This window comes from Silene latifolia, chromosome Y (assembly GCF_048544455.1).
Source record: "Silene latifolia isolate original U9 population chromosome Y, ASM4854445v1, whole genome shotgun sequence".
In the NCBI taxonomy this organism is placed as follows: Eukaryota; Viridiplantae; Streptophyta; class Magnoliopsida; order Caryophyllales; family Caryophyllaceae; genus Silene; species Silene latifolia.
This window is the reverse complement of record NC_133538.1, coordinates 393,281,120-393,303,246: the sequence shown is the minus strand read 5'-3', so window position 1 is coordinate 393,303,246 and position 22,127 is coordinate 393,281,120. Positions and strand designations below refer to the sequence as shown.

Below are 22,127 nucleotides of genomic sequence, written 5' to 3'. Positions count from 1 at the left end.
TTCCAAGTTTATCAAGTCAAGAATTCTCTAAATGTGCTAGCTGTGTTGAGGCTAAATTCACAAAGAAACCTAGTAAACTTGTTACAACTAGGAATACGAGTCTTCTTGAGTTAATTCACACCGACCTAGCTGACTTCAAAAATGTTGCAAGCAGAGGTGGAATGAATTATTATGTCACCTTTATAGACGAATGTTCAAGGTACACCCGAGTATATTTGCATAAGACTAAAGATGAAGCAGAACAATCGTTTATAAACTTTAAAAATGAAGTCGAAAATCAACTCGACAGAAAAATCAAAAGGGCAAGGTCTGATAGAGGTGGCGAGTATAAGTCTAGTTATCTAGCCGACTTTTGTGCTGCTGACAGTTTAATACATGACACTAGTCCACCTTACTTACCTCAGTCTAACGGTGTAGCTGAACGTAAAAATAGAAACTTAAAAGAGATGATGAATGCTATGCTTTTAAGTTCTGGCCTTTCTGACGATATGTGGGGGAAGTGATACTTTCTGCTTGTCACATTCTTAGTCGTGTACCTCATAAGAAAATTGACAAGTCACCCTACGAGATTTGGAAGGGCTATCCTTCTAACCTGAGTTACCTTAGGGTATGGGGGTGTTTGGCTAAAGTGGGTTTACTTGACTTTAGGAGACCTACCGTTGGACCAAAGACCTATGATTGTGTTTTTATAGGTTATGCTCAAAATAGTTCTGCTTATAGATTCATGTCTTTGAGTGATCGTTCTATATCTGAGGTTAGAGATGTTGTGTTTTTTGAGCATGTTTTTCCATTACAGAAGAATATTGATTCACCTCCTAGTTTACCTGTTACATCTAATGATATCTCTTCACGTGCTAGTAGTAGCACTTCTATTGATCATATTGCTGAACCTAGAAGGACTAAGAGACCTAGATGTCCAAAGAACTTTGGAGCTGATTTTGTTTCAACTTTGCTGTCTGAACATGGATACACTGTTTGTGCTAGTGATGAATTTATTTCAGCCTTTTTAATAGAAGATGACCCAAAAACGTATAGTGAGGCAATGAAATCCATTGATGCTAACTTTTGGAAAGATGCTATTAAAAGTGAACTTGATTCTATTGTGTCTAATTAGACTTGAGAGTTGATTGATTTACCTAAAGGTATAAACCCATTACGAGTAAATGGATCTTTAAAAAGAAAATGAGACATGACGGTACAATAGAAAGGTTCAAAGCTAGACTTGTGGTTAGAGGTTTTACACAAAAGAAAGATATTGATTATTTTGATACTTACTAGTTTTCTTGCCCGTGCGTTGCACGGATATTAAAATAATGTGTGATAAATTTCACAATAAAATGGAATATAGACATATAGTATATCGTTCATGTCTAAGATTTTATGTATGCCGCATGACCAACAAATAATTCTCGTTAACATAATATTGACATAACAATAAAAGAGTGTTTGATTAATAAAATACTTCTTTTCAGGAAAATAAACCAATATGAAGTTTATATATATGATACTTGGACTGATAGTTTTTAGAATTTGTTCATTAATGCTTATTTGTTTTTCAATTGGTCAAGGAAAACAATAATATCTACTCTACATAATCAACTCAACGATGCAACAAATCTCCTTCCTTCGAATAACAACCATAATTTAATCATTGGTGGATCAAATTGTAATTATGTAAAAACATTTAGAGGTAGTTAGAATGTTATATCTCCCGGTCAAACTATAAAAGTACGTTTAAATGTGAATCAAATTCCGACGCAATACTACATGGCTAGGGTTGCTTATGACAATCCCTCTCTCTCTCTCTCTCTCTCTCTCTCTCTCTCTCTCTAGCAATAGTCATGACCCCCATCTACTCATTTGAAACAAAATCTTTCATGCAAACCCTTATTTTTCTTCCCTATTCACACACATGATCAAAAACAATCCCATCCCTTGAAAGATTGATCCTTGTCTTCAAAACTTATCTCAAATTTATCCAACCAAGTGAAAAACTAAACCCCTACTTCTAAAAAAAAATTACAATCCAATAGAAACTAACCCTTGCTCTCGACAATGTTGTTAGAATTAAGATTTTACTTTAATTTGGATTGATGGGGTTAAGATTAAGTTTATCAGTATGATCTTTTTAGGTTTCTTGTTATTATTCATGTTACCTATATGTTTTAATGCATGCGATATTTTGCTGATAAATAACCTTATTTATTATCACTATCCTCGTTAAACTCATCACCTTACACAAATGTATCATCCCTCCACCCCACTAATTTACCCACAAAATAAAACATCAGCCACTGTGATTAGTTCTTACTACTTGAAACAACCTCCAATCAAATACCACTATCACTACCTTTCTGCCACGTTTTACATCTAAGAAATCATAAATCACATTTACCTCCATAAAACACCAATCTTTACTCCAGATGATATGGATCCTCGTCTCCCTTATCGAAGAGAATTTATTTTTCCTTCAATAAAGAAAAGTTTAAGAAACAATCTTCCCTTTTATTTCTCTCCCTTTCCCTTCCTAGTCTTTTTCTCGTCCCCTCCCCTACCTCCATTCCAGATACTCAAACAAAGTGTTTGGGTACTATGTTTGTAAACTGAATAAGTTTGAATATTATATATATATATATATATATATATATATATATATATATATATATATATATATATATATATATATATATATATATATATATATATATATATATATATATATATATATAGAGGAGTTCAAATGAGTCCACCTAAAATGGTGAGTCTACTAAGTCTCAATCCTAGCCATTGATCTTCTTTGATTGATGGTTGAGATTTTAAAACTCTAAGATGAAAACTTTAATGTTTTATAATTGAAACTTTAATTTATGAGTATAACTTTAATTCCTTAGAATTATAACTTTAATATTTAAAGTCATTATATAAATAAAAATTTAAATTTATGTTATAAAATTTTATTTTAATGATTTATAAATGTAACTTTAATGTTTTATGAGTGAAATTTTAATTCTAAAAATTGAAAGTTTAATTTTTTTAGCTAATTTCTAATATAAAAATTTGAATTTTTTAAATTTTACTAATTTATAAATGTAACTTTAATGTTTTGCGACTGAAACTTTAATGCTTAAAATTAAAACTTTAATTTTTTTTAAACAATTTCTAATATAAAAATTCGAGTTTTTTTAATTTTACTGATTTATAAAAGTAACTTTAATGTTTTACGACTGAAACTTTAATGAGAAAAATTAAAACTTTAATTATTTTAAATAATTTCTAATATAAAAATTTGAATTTTTTTAATTTTACTGATTTAGAAATATAGCTTTAATGTTTTACGACTGAAACTTTAATGCTAAAAATTAAAACTTTATTTTTTTTAGACAGTATAAAATATAAAAATTTGAATTTAATTAATTTTACTGGTTTATAAATTTTATGTAAATATTGTCATTTTATGAACTAACTTTAATGTTTTACAATTGTAACTTTAGTTATAATTTTTGAAACTTTATTTTTTTAGGATTGTAACTTTATACTAATTTAAATTTATGAAATGTAATTTTAACGGTCTATGAAACTTTATTCTCTTAGGAATGAAACTTTAGTCATGTTATGTGAAACTTTAGTCCAAGTCATGTGAAACTTTAAACTACTATACGTGAAATAAATTTTAGTGCGGGTCAAGTGAAACTTTAGTCAATATCAGTGAAACTTTAGTCCATATCTTTGAAACTTTAATCCAAATCACCCATCATTACCACCAAAATGACCCGCGGCCACCTGCACAACAACCAAACCAACCACCACCATCAACGATAGATCTAACCACCAGCGACCATGTCATACCACCTACAACAACCGCCACCACGCACCACCAATATGAAAAAAAAAGAGAAGGCCAAAACATGACCACCACGTCCCGCCGCATCACCTTCCCCGTCGCCATATTGGTCATTTTTAATTAAATTTTCGATTAAATATGAAACATCTCATATTTTTAATTGAAGATCTAAATTTTTTGACACAAAAGATAAAAAAAATTAGTAAATTTTCGAAAAAAAATGAAAGATCTCATACATTTATTTGTAAATCTGAAATTTTTGAAACAAAAGAGAGAAAAAGTAAAATTTTCGAAAAAAAAAAGAGCGAGAATGGAGGCGGCGGCCTGACCCACCACCCCCCACGGCATCACCACTCCCACCAGCCCCACACATGCAAACAACAACCAACAATCACTCTATTTCTCAGATCTAGAAAAAAAAACAAAAAAAAGAGGCGGCAGAATGGTGAAGCGGTTGTCTCGGGTGGAGGCCAAGGGAGGAGGCGAGATATGAGGCGGCGGGAATAGAGGAGATGCAAAGGGCGGCGGGAAAGAGAGAAGGCAGACGGGTAGTGATGGCGCGGGCGGTGGTGGGGAGGCTCTGGTGGTGGTGCCGCCAAAGGGAAGAGGAGAAGTGGTGATGACTGATGAAAGCTTTAGGGTTTAGAGAGAGGGATGGAGTGTTTAGAGAGAAGAAATGAAGAGAGGAAATGAAATGGGAGGTAGTGAGTTTTTAGGGTTTGTAGTCTTTTATATGCCAGTATTTTATTTGATTCTAATCCTAGCCATTCATTTTTTTAGATCTAATGGCTTATATTAGGACTCATGGGACTCACCTATACTAAGGGACTCACTTGATCCCATTTCTATATATATATATATATATATATATATATATATATATATATATATATATATATATATATATATATATATATATATATATATATATATATATATATATATATATATATATATATATATATATATATATATAGGGTTGAGATCCTATGAGAACTCCCTTCCCATGAGAACCATGAGAACCTTGGGTTCAGAACTTCTGTACCAAAAGTACAATAATATTTTACTAAAGGTTCAGAACCTTTGTACCAAAGGTACATGGGTCAGCTGATAAAACAATCTTAGATAATCTCTTTATTATTTGTAGATCCTTTATTTAATTACGCAAATACTCTCACAATCGAATATTCTCATTAATTAGGGAGTACTACGACGTAACACACTGAATGTGTCGAGAATTTTTTGGAAGTGTATTAGTTAGTGCAAATCAATATACTCCGTATAAAATTTCAATTTAAAAGGAAGGGGACAAAAATGGAAAATTTAATTGCAAGAGTGAAGTGTAAAGACTACTCGAAACTACATACAGTTCATGGAGTATGTTACTTTTTGTTTGAACAACGTAGTTTTGGACGTGTTCATAAGAATGTATTCGAAGCATAATAAAGTACATGGTTTTGCATACTGATTTAGCCGTAGAGGATACAAGTGAGATTGATGATTATTTGGGAAGATCAGAAGCTGATGCGTTGAGTAATGTAGGAATGATGTCCAATTAGCCATTAATGACATACCTTATCCTTATCCTAAAAAGGTGTCCGTACCATTGGAATGCAATTGCTCTGTTCTAAGTGAATTGTCATGTACATAAAACAGAGTTGGGATCAGACGCAGACACTACAACTTTTATGAAATAAGTACTTCTTTCATTTTTTTATTAATCAACCAATTTGCTTTTGGCAAAATAATTAAGAAAATGTGATATAAATGATAAGAAAATTGTGCTAAAAGAGAAAAGAAAGACAAGCGGGGTGATTAATAAAAAGCGGCTAGAAATGAGAAGTGGGGTGATATAAAAAAAATGAGAAGTATTTCCTTATTAGTCACAATAACCGTAAAACAGTAAAATGTTAACTTATAATGTTGTTGTACGTTTGGTACAAAAGTTCAGAACCTTTAGTATAATATTATTGTACCGTTGGTATAAAAGATCAAAACATGAAGTTCTCACGGTTCTCATGGGAATGGGGTTCTCATAGGATTCTAAATCTATCTATCTATCTATCTATATATATATATATATATATATATACACACACACACACACACACACACAAACTTTTCTATTTATTTCATTTTGCATAAACAATTCTTACTACCTCCATCTCATTTTTATTGTCCTTTTTTCTTCAAATTTTATTATCTTATAATTATTATCCCCTTTCTAGATCTACTAAGGAAAAACTTTAGTCAACCAACTCATCGCAATCAACCTCATTCCCACTCGAAACAACCTTTAGCCCAATACCTAATCCCTTCGGTTCACACATAAAACAATCTAAAATGCAAAGCTTTCATCTCTCTCTTGAAAAGTCCATCTAACTAACAGAAAACTAACCGCTACTTTCTGAACTTCATCATTTTTACATCCCGTAAAGATTAAGTTGAACATGAGAAAAAAATGCAGAAACTTAGGTTTTGTTTGATAACGACAGATTGAACATTTTTTTAGCATTTTGAGAGTTTTTACACTATTTAAATAACAAATGTACTATTTTGAGTGTTGATCATCGACATATTGAAATAGTTGATTGTGGGATAATTTCCTATTTTACATTATGACCTTTAATTAGTATATATAAGAAAATAAAAATTGAGATTTTTTTTATCTCTGAGGAAATTAAAGATCAAACTTTATATTTATCATATTTATAATTAATATTCTTCACTTAAAATATATAAATTTAAGCAAGTTCAAATATGTTTGCTAAAAGTTATAAATCACAAATTGTACGAAGCAGTATAATCTAATATAAAATAAATGTCATAAACTTCATGAGAATATTAATGCGGTAGAGAACTATAGAATAGTTGGCAAGTACGTGACCTCCTTTTAGGTTTAAATTTTTTTCATTTATTTTTATATTTTTGCCTAAAGGTGGTTAAAGCATCGTATTATGCATGACGAATATGTCTCACTCTTCCCTAATTCGTACCTCTCCCTAAATTATAGTGATTATGTGCTCAATTTACACACACACACACACACAAAATATAGCATCAACAATAATTAGTTTGCTCCATATAATTGAATAATACCATTTTTTATGCATGTAAATTTGTCAAAAGAAAAGCTTGAGAGAGACGGTCTTCACTATGTTAAGGGAAAGACTACTCTTACCCTTTTATGTGTTTTTATGACTTTTTTTTAATGTTGATCGTTGCTTGAATTGAATCTTAACCTTATACATATTTCTATAATAAGTGTATCTAATTTACCTTCAAGCCTCATTCAAATCTATTTTATTACTCGTGGTACCATTTTTACTTTAAATTGTAAAACAATCGCACAATAAAGTTTTTCAGAACATTTACTCATTTGTCATAATATGATATTTTGATTCGCAAATTAGCAGCAACTTTCTTTATCTTTTAATACTTCTTGAAAAATAGATATCAAACTTTGTACTTATCAATAATTTATGAATATCTTATTTAAATTTTGATTAATATACTTTTATAGAATGACAAATGAATGTAAATAATATATAATAAATTATCAATAGAAGTTGAAGTGTATTGTGAGGGAAATAACTTTAATATTAGTAGGAGAAATACATGACATTGGAAAAATAAACTTCATATTATGTAGAATTAAATATGACATTAGCAATAACAAAAGACGTAGGGCATATTTCAGCATTCATTTTACTCTTTACATAAGTAAATTCCATGTAGTACTCTTTACATGAGTAAATTCCATGTAGTACGTTTTATGCACGCACGTTTGTCACAACCCAGTTCGGCGTAGGGCCTTTTAGCCTCATAATACCTCATTTTTTTAATCGGAAGTTGTTATAAAATTTGATATTATAAATATATCAAAGGGTTTTTTTCCTTCTAATTTAATAAAAAGTGAACAAATACTAACGCATAATTTTTTAATATTAATAAATTATAGATAATTAATTTATTTCCTATTTCTAATAATAAAATAGTAAAATAATTAATTAATTCTCATTTCTAATAGGAAAATCATATTCCTAATTATAATAGAAAAATTTTAAATAATTATTATCTCCTAATTCTAATAGTATAATTAGAAAAAAGCCTTAATAAATTGTAATTTATTTCCTATTTCTAATAGGAAAATTGTAAATAATTAATTATCTCTTAATTATAATGCTAATAGTATAATTAGAAAAAAAAGCCTCCTTTAGTTACATATATTGATTCACCTGTGACCAAAATTTCGACTATTAGAACCTTTGTCGCCTTAGCTGCTATTCATAACCTTTTTATACATCAGATGGATGTCAAAACTGCCTTTTTGAATGATGAGCTAAGGGAAGAGATTTATATGTTGCAACCTGAAGGGTTTGTGGTAAAGGGTCAAGAGAATAAGGTGTGTAAACTGAATAAATCACTATATGGTCTAAAACAAGCACCTAAACAGTGGTATGAAAAATTTAACAACACTTTTGTAAGTAATGGCTATATGGTTAACAATTCTGATTCATGTGTTTATTCAAAAGTAATAGAATCTGATTGTGTGCTTATATGCCTTTATGTTGATGACATGTTAATACTTGGTAATAATTTGGAGGTAATGATTAAAACCAAGAATTTTTGTCATCACAATTTGAGATGAAGGACTTAGGAGAAGCTGATGTAATCCTAGGAGTTAAGGTTATTCGAAACTCTAATGGAATTTCTTTAAGTCAATCTCACTATGTGGAAAAAGTGTTGAAAAAGTTTAACTGCTTTGATGATGTGCCTGCTAGGACACCCTACGATGCCAACATACATTTATGTAAAAACTTGGGTAAGATTGTATCCGAAGAAGAGTATGCTAAGATCCTAGGTACTATGATGGTTCTTATGAACTGTACTCGACCAGATATTACATATGCAGTTAGTAGACTAAGTCGTTATACACATAACCCTAGTAGTGAAAATTGGCCTGCTCTTCGTCGTTTACTAAAGTACCTAAAAAGAACATCTGATTTATGTTTGCATTATAGTAAATTTCCTGTTGTGTTAGAAGGATATTGTAATGCAAATTGGGTTTCAGGTAAAGATGAGATCTGTTCTACTAGTGGTTATGTCTTCACCATGGGTGGAGGTGCTATATCGTGGAAGTCTACTAAACAGACTTGTATTGCACGCTCTACCATGGAGTCGGAGTTCATAGATCTAGAGTTGGCAGGACAAGAGGCAGATTGGTTGAAAAACCTATTGGCAGATGTACCCGTATGAGGAGGACAACAGATTCCGGTCTCCTTACACTGTGACTCACAAGGAGCTATTGGTGCTGCTAAGAATAGTGTCTATTATGCGAAGAAACGACACATTCGAATCAGGCGCGCTGCAGTTAGACAACTCCTTGACAATGGAGTTATCGCTTTGGACTATGTGAAGTCCGAAAGCAATTTGGCTGACCCCTTTACAAAAGGGTTAGCCAGGAGACTAGTTGTCGAAACGTCGAGGGGAATGGGACTTAAGTCCTTAAGTCAAGAGTGACTAGGCCTAAAGTTCTTATTCTTATGGCGTAGTATGATTCATAGCCTTTATGGTGGTGCTTTTGAGACGCACTTGATGAATTATAAACCAGTTTGGGCTCATGTCCATAATGGCTTGTGTGAGAAGTGCTATTGAGAAGCACTTGAGCCACCTACGTAGGTGTAATGATCCTAAGACTATGAGAAGTCTTGTGAACACATCTATTAGTACCAAGGTAAACGCATAGCTCTAAAAGAGCTCGTTGCACTTTGAAATCGCGGGACGATCTTAATTCTGAAGGTATGATATGTGTTGTGGGGGGTATCGACCGAAGCTCACCTAGGAATTCAAAACGCAAGATATTCTCTCGCGGTAAGTAAGTTTTTTTTTTGGTAAAATGTAAAAAAATATATTGATGCTCAAAAAACCATATACAGTATACATTGTTCACAAACCATATTCCTATCACAAACTCATCTATATCATCTACCATACTTCAAAGACATATAGTAGATCATACTAGCTAGTGTAGCAATTTCTCAATCCAATGCTTATCCTTTCTTGACACTGTACCCTGCAACTGATGCTTAATCCTGTTCCTGATATCCGCTTGTATCATCACCACACACCTGCCAGGACTAATTATAACACCCTCATGCCTGCTTGCATTCCTCCGATTCCGGATATAATACATAGCGCATTGAGTATACTATTCAGACCCCATTCTTCGTCTCGTGAACCTCTGTGTTGCCACCACCTGGGTATTGGTAGCGGACGTAGTCACACCTGGTCCATTCGAACTTTCGAATAACTCTCTCTTTGATCGACCTTTGGAAGAAGAGGTGAGGAGGTGACTCTTCCTCTTGAGCACAAATACAACAGTCTTTTTGTCGGGGACAATACCAAATCAGAGCTTGTCTTTGGTATTAAACCCTTGTCGATAATACAACCAAGCTATAAAGTTGTGTTTGGGAATGGACCATTTGGCCCAAACAATATGAGACCAGCTTCTGACTGGCTGGTTGGCCTTAACCACTATACCCCTTCTTGATAGTATACTCCTTACCTGGTACCATAGCCCATTCATTCTGATGATATGCTAGCTGAAACTCCTGCTTCAATTTACAAACTTTTTTCCACGTCCAACTGGCATCCTGGGGAGGGTTATAGTCCTCCTATTCTTGTCCTTTCAGGTAGACACTATGCACCCATTGCACCCATAGTTTAGATGGGTGAGCCTGAATCCACCAGACCAGTTTCCCAACTGCTGATTTATTCCAACTGTACTCATCTCTCAGACCAAGTCCCCCCTCCTTCTGATTAGTGCAAAGTTTTTACCAGGCAACAGTAGGGGTCCTAGCATATTCAGTCCCTCCATGCCACAAGAAGTTCCTGCATATTGCTTCAATTTTGAGGAGCACTGCCTTTGGAATGATGAAAATAGAAGCCCGAAGAGGAATGTAGAGTTCAGATAACGCTTTTATCAACACCAGTCTCCTAGCATACGAGAGTTTTTTGGTTCCCAGTTGTCTTATCCTCTCAAAAACTTTATCAATCAATGGTTGGCAGTCTTTGATTGATAATTTAGATGGTTTAATTGGCACTCCAAGGTATTTGAAAGGTAATTTTCCTTCAATGCAGCCTGAAACCTGAACTATTTCTCTTCTGACTTCACTAGATACTCCATTAAAATACACATTCGATTTTCCCTACTCATCGAAGTCCCGATGCTTGAGAAAAGGTTGAGAAAGTGCGTAGCAGGATCATAATGGAACCCACATCCCCTTTAGAAAAGAGCAACAAATCGCCGCAAACATTAAGCTACTCAATTTCATTGATTTGCAAAGAGGGTGAAACCTGAACTTCATTGTAGAGGTAGTATAGGATAGCAATCTGGTAAGATATTCCATACAAATTGTAAAGAGCAAAGGGGACAAAGGATCTCCTTGTCTTAATCCTCTTTGTCCCTTAAACCAGCCAAAGCTATCCCCATTCAAATTCAAGGTATAAGTTGCAGTTGTGACACATTCCTTAATGAGAGCTATAAAACCAATTTGGAATATTTAATTCGTGCAAAAGATCATCGAAAAGGAAACTCCACTCCTTTGAGTCATAAGCCTTCGCAGGTCTATTTTGAATAGACATCTAGGGGAGACACTCTTCCTTCCATAAAGTTTAACAAGATCTTGACAAATTAGAATGTTCTCCATAATGCTTCTACCTTGAATAAAACCTCCTTGAGTGACAGAAATTATATGAGGGAGAACCAAAGCAAGCCTTGCACAAAGAAGTTTTGAAATGCATTTGTATACCACATTACAACATGCAATGGGCCTGAATTGCATTACAGTCAAAGGATTTGGCACCTTAGGGATTAAAGTAACATTAGTAGCATTCAATTGCTTGAGCATTTTGCCATTCCTAAAAATTCCGGATGCAAAGACATACATCTCCTCCAACAAGTATCCCAACTAGTTTTAAAGAAATGACTAGAGTAGCCATTTGGACCTGGAGCTTTGTCATCCGGTATCATCAAGATAGTGCTTTTGATTTTGCATCGCACTGGCATCGGTAACATCCGGTGGTGAGACTCATCACATTTATTACTTCTTTGTACTACTCTGGGACTGGCGGGGGTTGTGGGTGAGACTGGCCTAACAACTGGGTATAGAATCTTAGAAAACTCTCCGAACCCCTCCTTATCAGTGTGATGATTTACCTGATGGTCGATGTCTGTCTTTGTCGATTTTGTCTCCTCCGAGTCTTCAAGATGCCATGGAAGAATGAAGTATTTGCAATCCCCATCTGCACTCCATTTCATCTTTGCCTTTTGTTGCAGAGAACTGTTCGAGCTTCACCAACTGTTGATAAATTTCTCTAGCCTCACATTCTTGTTGAATAAGGCTCGGATCCGAGGATTCACTCCCAAGCTTTCTTTGTATTTTATTTAGTTTAGTGAGAGCCACCTCAAAGCATTATTCTCAATATCGCAAACTGGACTGTTCATTGTTTGAGCCCCCGCTTCGATTCTTCAATTTCTTAGCTAGCTCATACATCTTAGTTCCAGTTTGCATACACATCCAACCAGCTTGAACAATCTCTTTGAAATTGGGAGCCAGGCTCCACATATTAAAATATTTAAAGGGTCTGGCTCTCTTTTCATCATTGCGATTAGCTTTGTACCACACAAGGAGTGTGGTCAAAGATCCCCTCGTGCAAAAAAGTGTGCATACGAAGAGGGTAATCATTGAGCCATTCCTGGTTCACTAGGAAACGATCCAGTCTGCTATACACTCTGTCGGCGGGGCATTGTTTGTTATTCCATGTGTCTGAGCTCCATGGCGAGGACTATCTATCACTTCACTTTGATGCAAGCATTGCCTGAAATCTTCTGCATCCTGCCTAGAAAATGATCCTCCCACTCTCTCATCCTCAGTCAAAACACAGTTGAAGTCTCCTCCAATGGCCCATGGCCCTGAAATGTTATTTTCTAGTCTGCTTAAATTAGCCCAAAGAGACTGTCTCTCATTGCTGCCATTGGAAGCATAAACCATGGTGACATGAGAACGTGCATTGGTACTCTTATGAAGCACTGTCATATGGATATACTGGGCATCATACTCTAGAAAATCTATATCCCATTCATGCACCTGCCACAAAATCCAAATTCTGCCTCCTTGATGGTATCTTTGAGTTTGTAGAAATACTCCAATTGCTAAAGGAATTCATGGTTGTGTGCAATTTATTTGGTTTAATTTTAGTCTCTAATAAAGCAAAGAAATTAACATTATTATTTATCAAAAATCTATGTATAACTGCCGCTTACTCCTCCTATTCATACCCGCACATTCCAAAACCCTAGCTTAATCATTGATCAGGATTATGGATGGGGTGTCCCTACGAGCTATTGGCCTTCTCTGCTGAATCGGCAAGAAGCACTACTGATAGTCCCTCCTTCTTTTTCTTGGTGTACGCATTGGCAATGGGGGAACTCTTTAATCGAACCGAACAGGCTCTTCCTCCACCCGGGTCCGGGAACCCTAGGCGTGACTAAGTTGTCGCATTTCCCGATCTGAAGTTTTTGGCTTCTCCACTTTTCTCCAAACCTGTTTAAACAAAGCTTAATTGGTTGAACTTTGTGAGTGGTTTGATTTTTCCCTCTTCTGCAAGTGCTGTGGTCATGCCCCAGTGTCTTGCAATGAGTACGAGCAATCTTTGGTTTCCATTCATATTCAAGTTTAACCTCCACCGATTGCTTCTTTTCATCATGAAATTTCACCGCTTTGGGAATTTTTGATCAATTTGTACCTCCACCAAGACTCGGCATATGCTAGTCTTGTTTTCATCTCAGTAGCATTATCTTTTTGGATATATTTGCCTACCAGATCCTGCAATTTTGGCAAACTTTGTCCCCAAAATTTCAATGGTAACTGATGCAGCCTTAGCCATGTGGGTACATTTTTAACATGCTCTTTCTCCAGTGCCACGTTCTCCTGCCATGGCTTAATGATGTCAGGTTTACTATCAAATAAGTAGTGGCCTGCATTCAACACCTGGTCCTGCATGTCTTTCGTGTGGAACCTGACAATAAATATCCCATTAGGCATGAATGAGATCTTGTCTATGGTATGCTTATGCCATATCCTCCTCAAATATCCTTCTAGCACCGCCATGGGTGGATTGGCTCCCAAGACATAGCCATAAACAGCCTGCTTCCAATATTCTAGTTCATCATGCACGTCCTCATCAGATAATTGAAGCAATGGTTCTGACTCCTCTACCGCCTTAGGACTCTTACTCTTGGATACGTGCACCCAGTCTCCCTGCTCCTCGCCTCCCGCACTGCACGCTCTCCCGTGATGCTATATCGGTTTCTTTCGTTGGTTCCGCATCATCAAGGGAAAAAGCGAGGATACCTATGATATTCTCGCATGCTCCCATGCTTCACAGCATCCTCCTCATTAGGTATAGGGTTCGCTGTTTTTGCAATTCTAGTAACCTTAGACTTCTCTTTAGATGTTACCCCTTTCCTCCTCGTGATGTTGCGTAGCTTTGCAGACTTTGAGGCTGAATTCCTCGCCATTAATGCTAGAGATTCACCTTTACGTGGTCGGTAAGTAAGTTGTTTCCTCATTTCACTAAAGTGTCAATTCAAATCAAAAGATATTGATACCTAAGTATCCATCCCTTCCTTTACCCAGGAATTCTTTTTCTCTGTCTCTGGCGCCCCTAGTGGGGGGATAGTTGGAGATAGGGGCTTTTTGAAGCCATGTAAAATGTTCCAATTGTCCCATATTGGTGAGGAAAAGAGTGTTTAATGGGTTTATATATGTCCACACTCCTTACCATATCACTAGCGGGTAAAGGGAGCCTTTTGTAGAGGCTTAGCGAGTTGCTTAATTCAGCTCGCTGTAAATACCTCATTTCTGCACCTCCCGCCAAACACCCAGTGATGATTGGGCCGCATGTTTAGCATATGTCGCGATTTTATGACGTTTTGTAAATAGGTTAATAAAAGGTAACTCATACACTCTTATCTACCCCATGGTTGTCGTCTAGGTGTCATTACGGTCGTTTTGGCAGTAATTAGAGTTCATTTGGAGTCCGGGTCAAAAATCGTCTTCATTTTCTAAAACCGTCAAATACCGAGTGAAAAAAGCAATGTGCTTGTCTACCTAAGGATAGGATGTCATAAAATGTCATGGGTATATCTCATTTTTAGTCTCATGTCACTTCTTTGGGCTAAATTTAAAGTTTACATTACAAAATGTGCATTTCATTTAGCTAAAATGATAACCCGACATATAGGCCCGTTTTACGAGGTGATAACGACTTTTTTGGGTCAGGTCTATTTCAAAGAAAGTTCTAGATCTTTTTCTTAGCTTTCCAACGCCACCGAAATCACCTTAGTCCAAGTCTTGTAGAGACAGTTATGCCTAAAAGATGACAGGCTGTCGAATGCGTTTTCTACGCGCAAAAGGATCCTACCCGAGAAAGGACGCAGTAAGTGCTGCGCCTATTGGAAGGATCGCAGCACCTGCTGCGCCTTTTCTCCAGGCTTTCTTTTTTTCCAAGTTTCCGTGTTTCAACTAAGTCGGTTATTTCCGGATCTTTCTTTCCTATTCCTTTCCAAATTCTGCGCTTACCATAATTCCTCCGTGTGATTGTATAAATAGGGGCGTTTGCCTCACATATTTTTCACGCGAGTGTCCGCCCTTCTCTTCTCCCTTTGCATTCTAAGACCTTGCTCTAAGCTTTCGACGCCTACGTGCTTGATCAATAGACCACGTAAGCTCAGATCATTCTGAGTACCAGTCACGTTTGCATGACCGACCAATTTGACCACTACACAATTAATTAAATCAATCTTTTAAATTCCTTTTTCAAGGGCACTTTCATATTTGCATAGATCGAGTCGAGTTACCACTAAAAACCAATTTAATTAAATCTCGCGGCACTAACATGTATGTCTGAGGGTGTAAAATCCCAATTTTATTTATTTTACTTTTTATTTTGTAATTAATGTAAGATTTAGATCAAAAGCACGTTCAAAACTGTCTTTAAAAAACATCTTTTAAACCGTATTTATAAATCAGGGGAGATCTGACATCGAGAGAAATGCAGCAGCAGCTGCGCCTCTTCGAATAGCCGCAGTACATGCTGCGCCTCTTTCTGAGGCTGCCGCTGCTCCTGCTCTTCTTCTTCTTCCTCGATCGTCTGCAACTTTCTTATTTCTCTTTTTTCTTTTGTTTCTTTTGTTCGTTTCAGTACATAATTATGTTTAATTAATTCCTTTCAAATTATAACATTTAATTCAACTTAAATCCCTTATAATTCGATATTTGTGGGTTTTCGTCGTTTATTCAAATCCGGGTTTTAGAGGCTCAATTCGTTCATATCCAGTCTCCGGAATTCATCTTTTGTATACCATTTTCTTTATTTGATTTCAATTCATCTGATTCAACTTCGTTTTCAAGTTCAAAGTTTGTTCCTTTATCCGACACGAGTTCGTCATTTAATTCATGTAAACAGCCGTAAATTCTCATCTTTATTTCGTTTTATGACAATATTAGTATGCATGTAATCTGCTAAATTACTTCTACTTGAGTCTAATTTCAATAATCGATCCTAAATTTACCAATGAATATTAACTATCCACGGTTCTGATTTCACAGACAGAATCCAACTGGAGAACAGACGCAGGAGGAGTTGCGCCTCTTCATGAGGACGCAGCAAATGCTGTGCCTGTTCTGGGTTGGCTTCAGTCCCTGAACTTCTTTCTCGCCTTCACGTAGCTCCTAATTACATAATTAACCAACTATTAATCGTATTACCACTCCTAATCTGACATATTCTTCATACTTTTATTTCTATTTTTAATTTCTTTTCTTTTCTTCTTCAAAATCCCGTTTTGAGTGTGGTTTTGACGTAGATCAAATAATTATTGTAATCCTTGTAATTTTAATTCAATTGTAATTTATTATAATTTATTTATCGCTCTTGTATAATTTATTTACTTGTCTTTCACATGTAATTAATCTAAATTCCAACTTCGACCCAATTGAGTGCTCAATTACATGTTAACCGACATAGTTTAATTCACATGGTAGGATTAATCTGTTGTTTGTTTCATTGCATGCATATAATCGACGACATATCAACTATGAATAATTTCCCTAATCATTAGTAGGGGCCGCTATCGAGGCGCGTGGGATTAGGTTTTCAATTAAAGAGATTCCTAATACGTACCCTCACCCCTTACTCCAGATCTTTGTGATCATCCGTGTTCATTGGCATCCACGAGAGTCATTCTAGACTTAGAATGATAAGGGAAACGAGTTCTTAGTGTTCATGTCACTACTTTTTGTCTTGGCATGGCACGAGGTATTCGAACGGTTCCAATTTCCCATAAAAATTGGTGGCGACTCCACAAATGCAAACGTTTGTCCCAAGTGCCCCCGTGGCCCATGGCCACAGTTTGGCGACTCCGCTGGGGATTATACACTTACCTGTTACCCAAGGTGAAACTTGAACGAGGTTAGAGAATAGTTTATACGAGACAGTTGTCGGTTTTCATTACTTGACCTTCGTAGGTCGTTTTATTCGGCCTTCGTAGGCTCAGCCCAACCCATTCGATCAATCGTCCCGTCTGGATGGTCCAAATTCTTATCTGGGCCTAAGGATAGATAGCGATTGACGTCAACCATACCGTGGTACATACTCTTGTTTGTATCAAGGGCTTTCCGTACTCGAGGGAATGGACTAGGAACCGACCTTACTCATGTTTGGCAAGGACCTCTCCACAGACCAGGGTTTGATTGCTTGGTATGGCAACCCACCCTTTTAAGCCAAAACCTCTTAAATGCACTCACCATACCGTTATAATGCCTGTTTGTATGTGTACCTTTTGTGTGTGTTTTCCAAATCAATCACGTGTCTAAATTCCTCATTTATAAACAAAATAATGTCAATGTAAATAAAATTCATTTTCAAACCTTTCAAAAATCACATTTGTAAACCAAATAATGCCGAATTTTCCAATTTTCAAACTTCAATATTCCAACACAAAAAAAAAAAGAGAAAAAAAAACCAAAATAAAAAATATCTTCAGACAATGTAAATGCAAATATGTAAATTCCATTGGGCTAAGTTAGAGTCAAAATTCAAAACGACTATGGCCTAGTCGGAACTCTGTCGAGTTATAAACCCGTCCTCCATTACATTTTGGGTCTTTTCAAATTCGAGTCAAGTGCTAAGGCATCACGCCATCAGTTTGGACCCCATACCCCAATTCAGTTAGGATCTAACATTTCCGCACCTCGACTCACACACTTAAGGCTAACACGTCGAGTCGTTCCGAAATCCATCTCTCGAATTATCCTAATGACACGTTCGGGACACACATACCTAAACCCCGAGTCAAGTCTATCTTAAAATACACGTCTCAGAATCAACACGTGTCATCAATCTCGTCAATAAGGTCAACCGTCTAAATGTCACTCCGTCAAAGTCAACACTTGAGTCTAAGGTCAAAGTCAAGCACCGTGAATTCAAACACGAGAAATCACTCACGACATTTCGCGATTTCACAAGTCAAGAGTCCAGTTATCCCGTCTCGTCCTCATATATTTTCCTTCGTATATTCTTTGTTTGTCGCCTTAGTAGATGTGATCCCATGTCAAATCAATTTGTAGTGCGCGTCACTTTCTTCTCGGTAGGAATTCTGCGATTTCCAATAAAAATATTCAAGAACGTTTATCTGTCGCCGTCGAAGAGCTAAGTACTCCAGTCATTAAGCTTCAGGCCACCGTCGAAGACTTGAGCACTAGTGTCATCAATATGGAAAATAAGATAGACATGATGAAACCTTTACCATCTTCTCGTACCACAAGGCCAGGTCATAGCTTCAACACAACACACCCACCTAAGAAGGCCAATGAAGACAAGGGAGTCAACCTCTTGGAAACTCCACCCAGAAGGCCGGGACGAGCTCCTAGGGAATTCCATGACCTCAGAACCACTTATGAAGTAGCTCTACAAAGACTGGTTTCCCAGGGAAAACTTCATCCAGTTGGTCCAACCCCAGATCCTGAAAAGATATTGCCTAGGTGGAAGGGCAATTCATATTGTCAGTACCATCGAGGTAGGGGACACGATACGGAGGAATGCTTTTGGCTAAAGCATATTATTCAGGATATGATCGAGGATGGCAAGCTTTCTGTGCCACCTTCTTTCAAGCAATCCAAGAAGATCGACCCTCTTGGGTCTAGCAGCGCTAAACATGACGAAGAATCATCCCTAGACTGTTCTCACCTCCTCGCTCCTCATGATGACGAAGAAATCAACGTCCTCGAAGACAACGATATCCAAAGTGGAATGCTCATGCTTTCCATTGCCTTCAGCAATAAATTTTCCAAAATAGAGGGAGCCATTGATAACCTAAACTCTCGGCTTTCCAACATGGAAAATCAGTTTGCTGAAATGGGTAAGAAGCTTGATGCCCAACCTCTCAAGATGAAAAGTGTCCAAACAAACCCTCAACCTAACAGTCCTAAAGAGAAAGCAAAAAGTGATCAATCTATTCCTAGTTCTTCTCATCCAGGAATCAAAATCAATAAAGGCAACCTCATGGGGCCTTCGTCAAAGAAACCTAACAATTCTCCAAGGTCATTTACAAAGGCTTTCGATAAAACGGATAGACCCCCTAGGAAATTTACCAACATTGGTATTACATACGCTGATGTTCTTCAGAGACTCATGGAGGATGAATGTTGAAGCCTATCGGACTTGCGCTTGACCCAGAGAAGAAGTCTAAGTTCTGGGATGAGAATGTCTACTGCAAGTACCATGGAGACAAAAGGCACGATACAGAGAAATGTTTCAAATTAAAACATGTCATTCTGGATATGATCGAAGTGTTGGAATATGTGTCCTCCGACAATAATGTGATCACGACTGTTGATCATGATGATCACATGTTTAAATCTCATTTTTAAAGAATACAATTGGGAAGTAATTTTTACTGTCAACTGGTCAACATATATCGGTAATGATTGGCTGACTAGAGTTTGACATTACTGTCGTGCGACGGTGGTGATCAGTTGACCCCCTAGGTCATACCTATAGGGCAACACTCTTAATTGATCATTTAATTAATCGTATAACGTTACGAGTTAATTAAATTACTTGAAAAATTGACGGACGATTTTGGAAGTAAAATTTACGTATCTCATTGAAATTTGATTAAATGAGATACGGTCTGAGTAATTGAATTGTATCATTACTCAGATGAAATTATTGTTTAAAGAAACAATTGAAATTGAATGAATTATTATAAATACAATTTATTGTGATTTATAAATTGGTAAAATATTTTGGTACAAGTAATTATGAATTACTAAGTCGATTTTTGTATATGACGTATTTTATTAATACGTTGATTTTTAATATGTTAAAAATACATAACAAATTTATGTAACATATGACATGTGACATAAGACAAATTGACAAAAATAAAATGGATTCCATTTTATATGTACCGAAATTAAGGGGAAGAATTAGGCTAATATTGTGTTGTTTAAATAAGTGGAAAACATAATCATTCACTAATAGCCTAGCCATGCAACCCTAATTTACATTGTGAAGAACAACTAGGGCCTGCATTGGCTCTTTTGTACCTCCTCTCCCAACCGGTTTTGGGGAAGAAAACCCTTGTGGTTTTTCTTATTATTTTGCTTAATATTCACTTAGATAGAGACTAGTGATCATTATTCATTCATCACACAAAAACAAGAGTTTTTAGAAAGAGAAAAATCACCTTCCATTCTCCTCTCTCTCAACCGGTTTTGAGAGCAAAAACCAAATATTTTGGGTCAATTTTTCTCACAAAATTAATATTATCTAGTATACATAATATTAATTTTATTAAGAGTGTGCTTTGGGTATTAATCCTTGGGAGAGATCCTACACTTGGGTCTTTGTTCATCCAAAAGGAAAGCTCAAGAACAAAAGAGAAGGAGATCTCTTTTGTGCCCATATGAACCAAAATTCCAATGTAAGGATGAATGTTTCTTCTTTATTTTGTTAAATAGTTTGCATGCATAAGATCACTTGTTAATTTTATGACAAATTAAAATGGAACATATATGAATATGTTAGTATATGGATCTACTTTTCCTTCAATTGGTATCAGAGCGCCATGGTTGTTTGCATGCAAATCGGTTAAAAGTTTTTCCGAGTTATAAAGATTAACATATAAAACTTATAAAATTTGTGTTATTATGATATATCACGAAATTAATTTATGCATGTTAAATTTCTGGTCCTAAAATGTTTTTAGGATATTTTGGTTAATTTACGGATTTTTATTGTTCATATTATACTATAATGGCATTAAAATATGATTTTATGAGTAAAAATGTCATTTTCGGACTAAAATTAGCTAAACTTCGAATTTTCTACTGATTTTTGGATATGTTGTCACATATATTATTTTGAGATAACCTGTAAATTTTCATAATTTTTGGACTTCTTATGCTCGAAAAATGGATTTTTCATTGATAAATTCGGATTTAAGTGAAAAATAGGTTAATATGAGATAAATTTCGAATCTGGTCATAGAAATTTAGTATGTTGTCACATGCAATTTTACAAGATGTGTGTAAAATAATAGGCTATAGTGAAGTCTTTTTGCATGATTTATGGATTTTTGAAGAAAAATAGCATAAATAGTGACATTATTAGTGAAAAATTAATAAAACATAATCTTTGACTAAGGAAAAACGTCCAATGTTGCATTTAATTATCTTTTTTTAGATCTAAAATTGAAAAATTGATGACTATAATTTTTCTCATGTTTTTATGATTATTTTAGTTAAAACCGATAAACCGCAACATTATTTTTCCGGATAAAATTCGAAATTTTTAACCTAAGTTTTTGAACATTATGAGTGTCATGGTATTTTTCCAGAATGTTCATGAGTTTAAATTTTGAATTTTGAATTTATTTGAAATTTTGTGATTTATTTGAAGTTTATAGCTTATTTTTGTAATTTTAAGTCCATTAATGAACAAATTTTATAAATATGAGTTAATTATGGTCAATTAATTAGTGAAGACTAAATTTTGAGTCCTAAGAGGTTGGGGTAATTAACTTATGCATAAATATGAATTTATGTAATTTTTGTGATTGTAAAATGTTGAAATCACGCAAATCCGTAAAAACCGAGTAATATACGATATTGGCTAATTAAAGGCGATTTAGCATAAAATTGGGCATGTTCAT

General features: G+C 35.3%; 1 protein-coding gene across 1 annotated transcript; it reads right to left on the bottom strand.

Moving 5' to 3' along the window:
• Window positions 1–9,866: 9,866 nt before the first annotated feature.
• Window positions 9,867–12,164, bottom strand: LOC141632094 (uncharacterized). The gene is made up of 3 exons (XM_074444673.1): window positions 12,063–12,164; window positions 10,682–11,052; window positions 9,867–9,972 (listed from the first exon to the last, which is right to left on the bottom strand). Exons 1-3 carry the CDS (start codon window positions 12,162–12,164, stop codon window positions 9,867–9,869), a joined length of 579 nt encoding a protein of 192 aa, XP_074300774.1.
• Between the last annotated feature and the right edge of the window lie 9,963 nt (window positions 12,165–22,127).

What these genes read in the sequence shown, in the direction of transcription:
- LOC141632094 (XM_074444673.1), bottom strand. Translation starts at nt 12,164, where the DNA reads ATGAAATGGAGTGCAGATGGGGATTGCAAATACTTCATTCTTCCATGG. An exon ending in AGACAGACATCGACCATCAG is followed by an intron (nt 11,053 to 12,062) that starts GTAAATCATCAC and finishes TTCGATGAGTAG; the next exon opens with GGAAAATCGAATGTGTATTT. An exon ending in AGGACCCCTACTGTTGCCTG is followed by an intron (nt 9,973 to 10,681) that starts GTAAAAACTTTG and finishes TAGTCCTGGCAG; the next exon opens with GTGTGTGGTGATGATACAAG.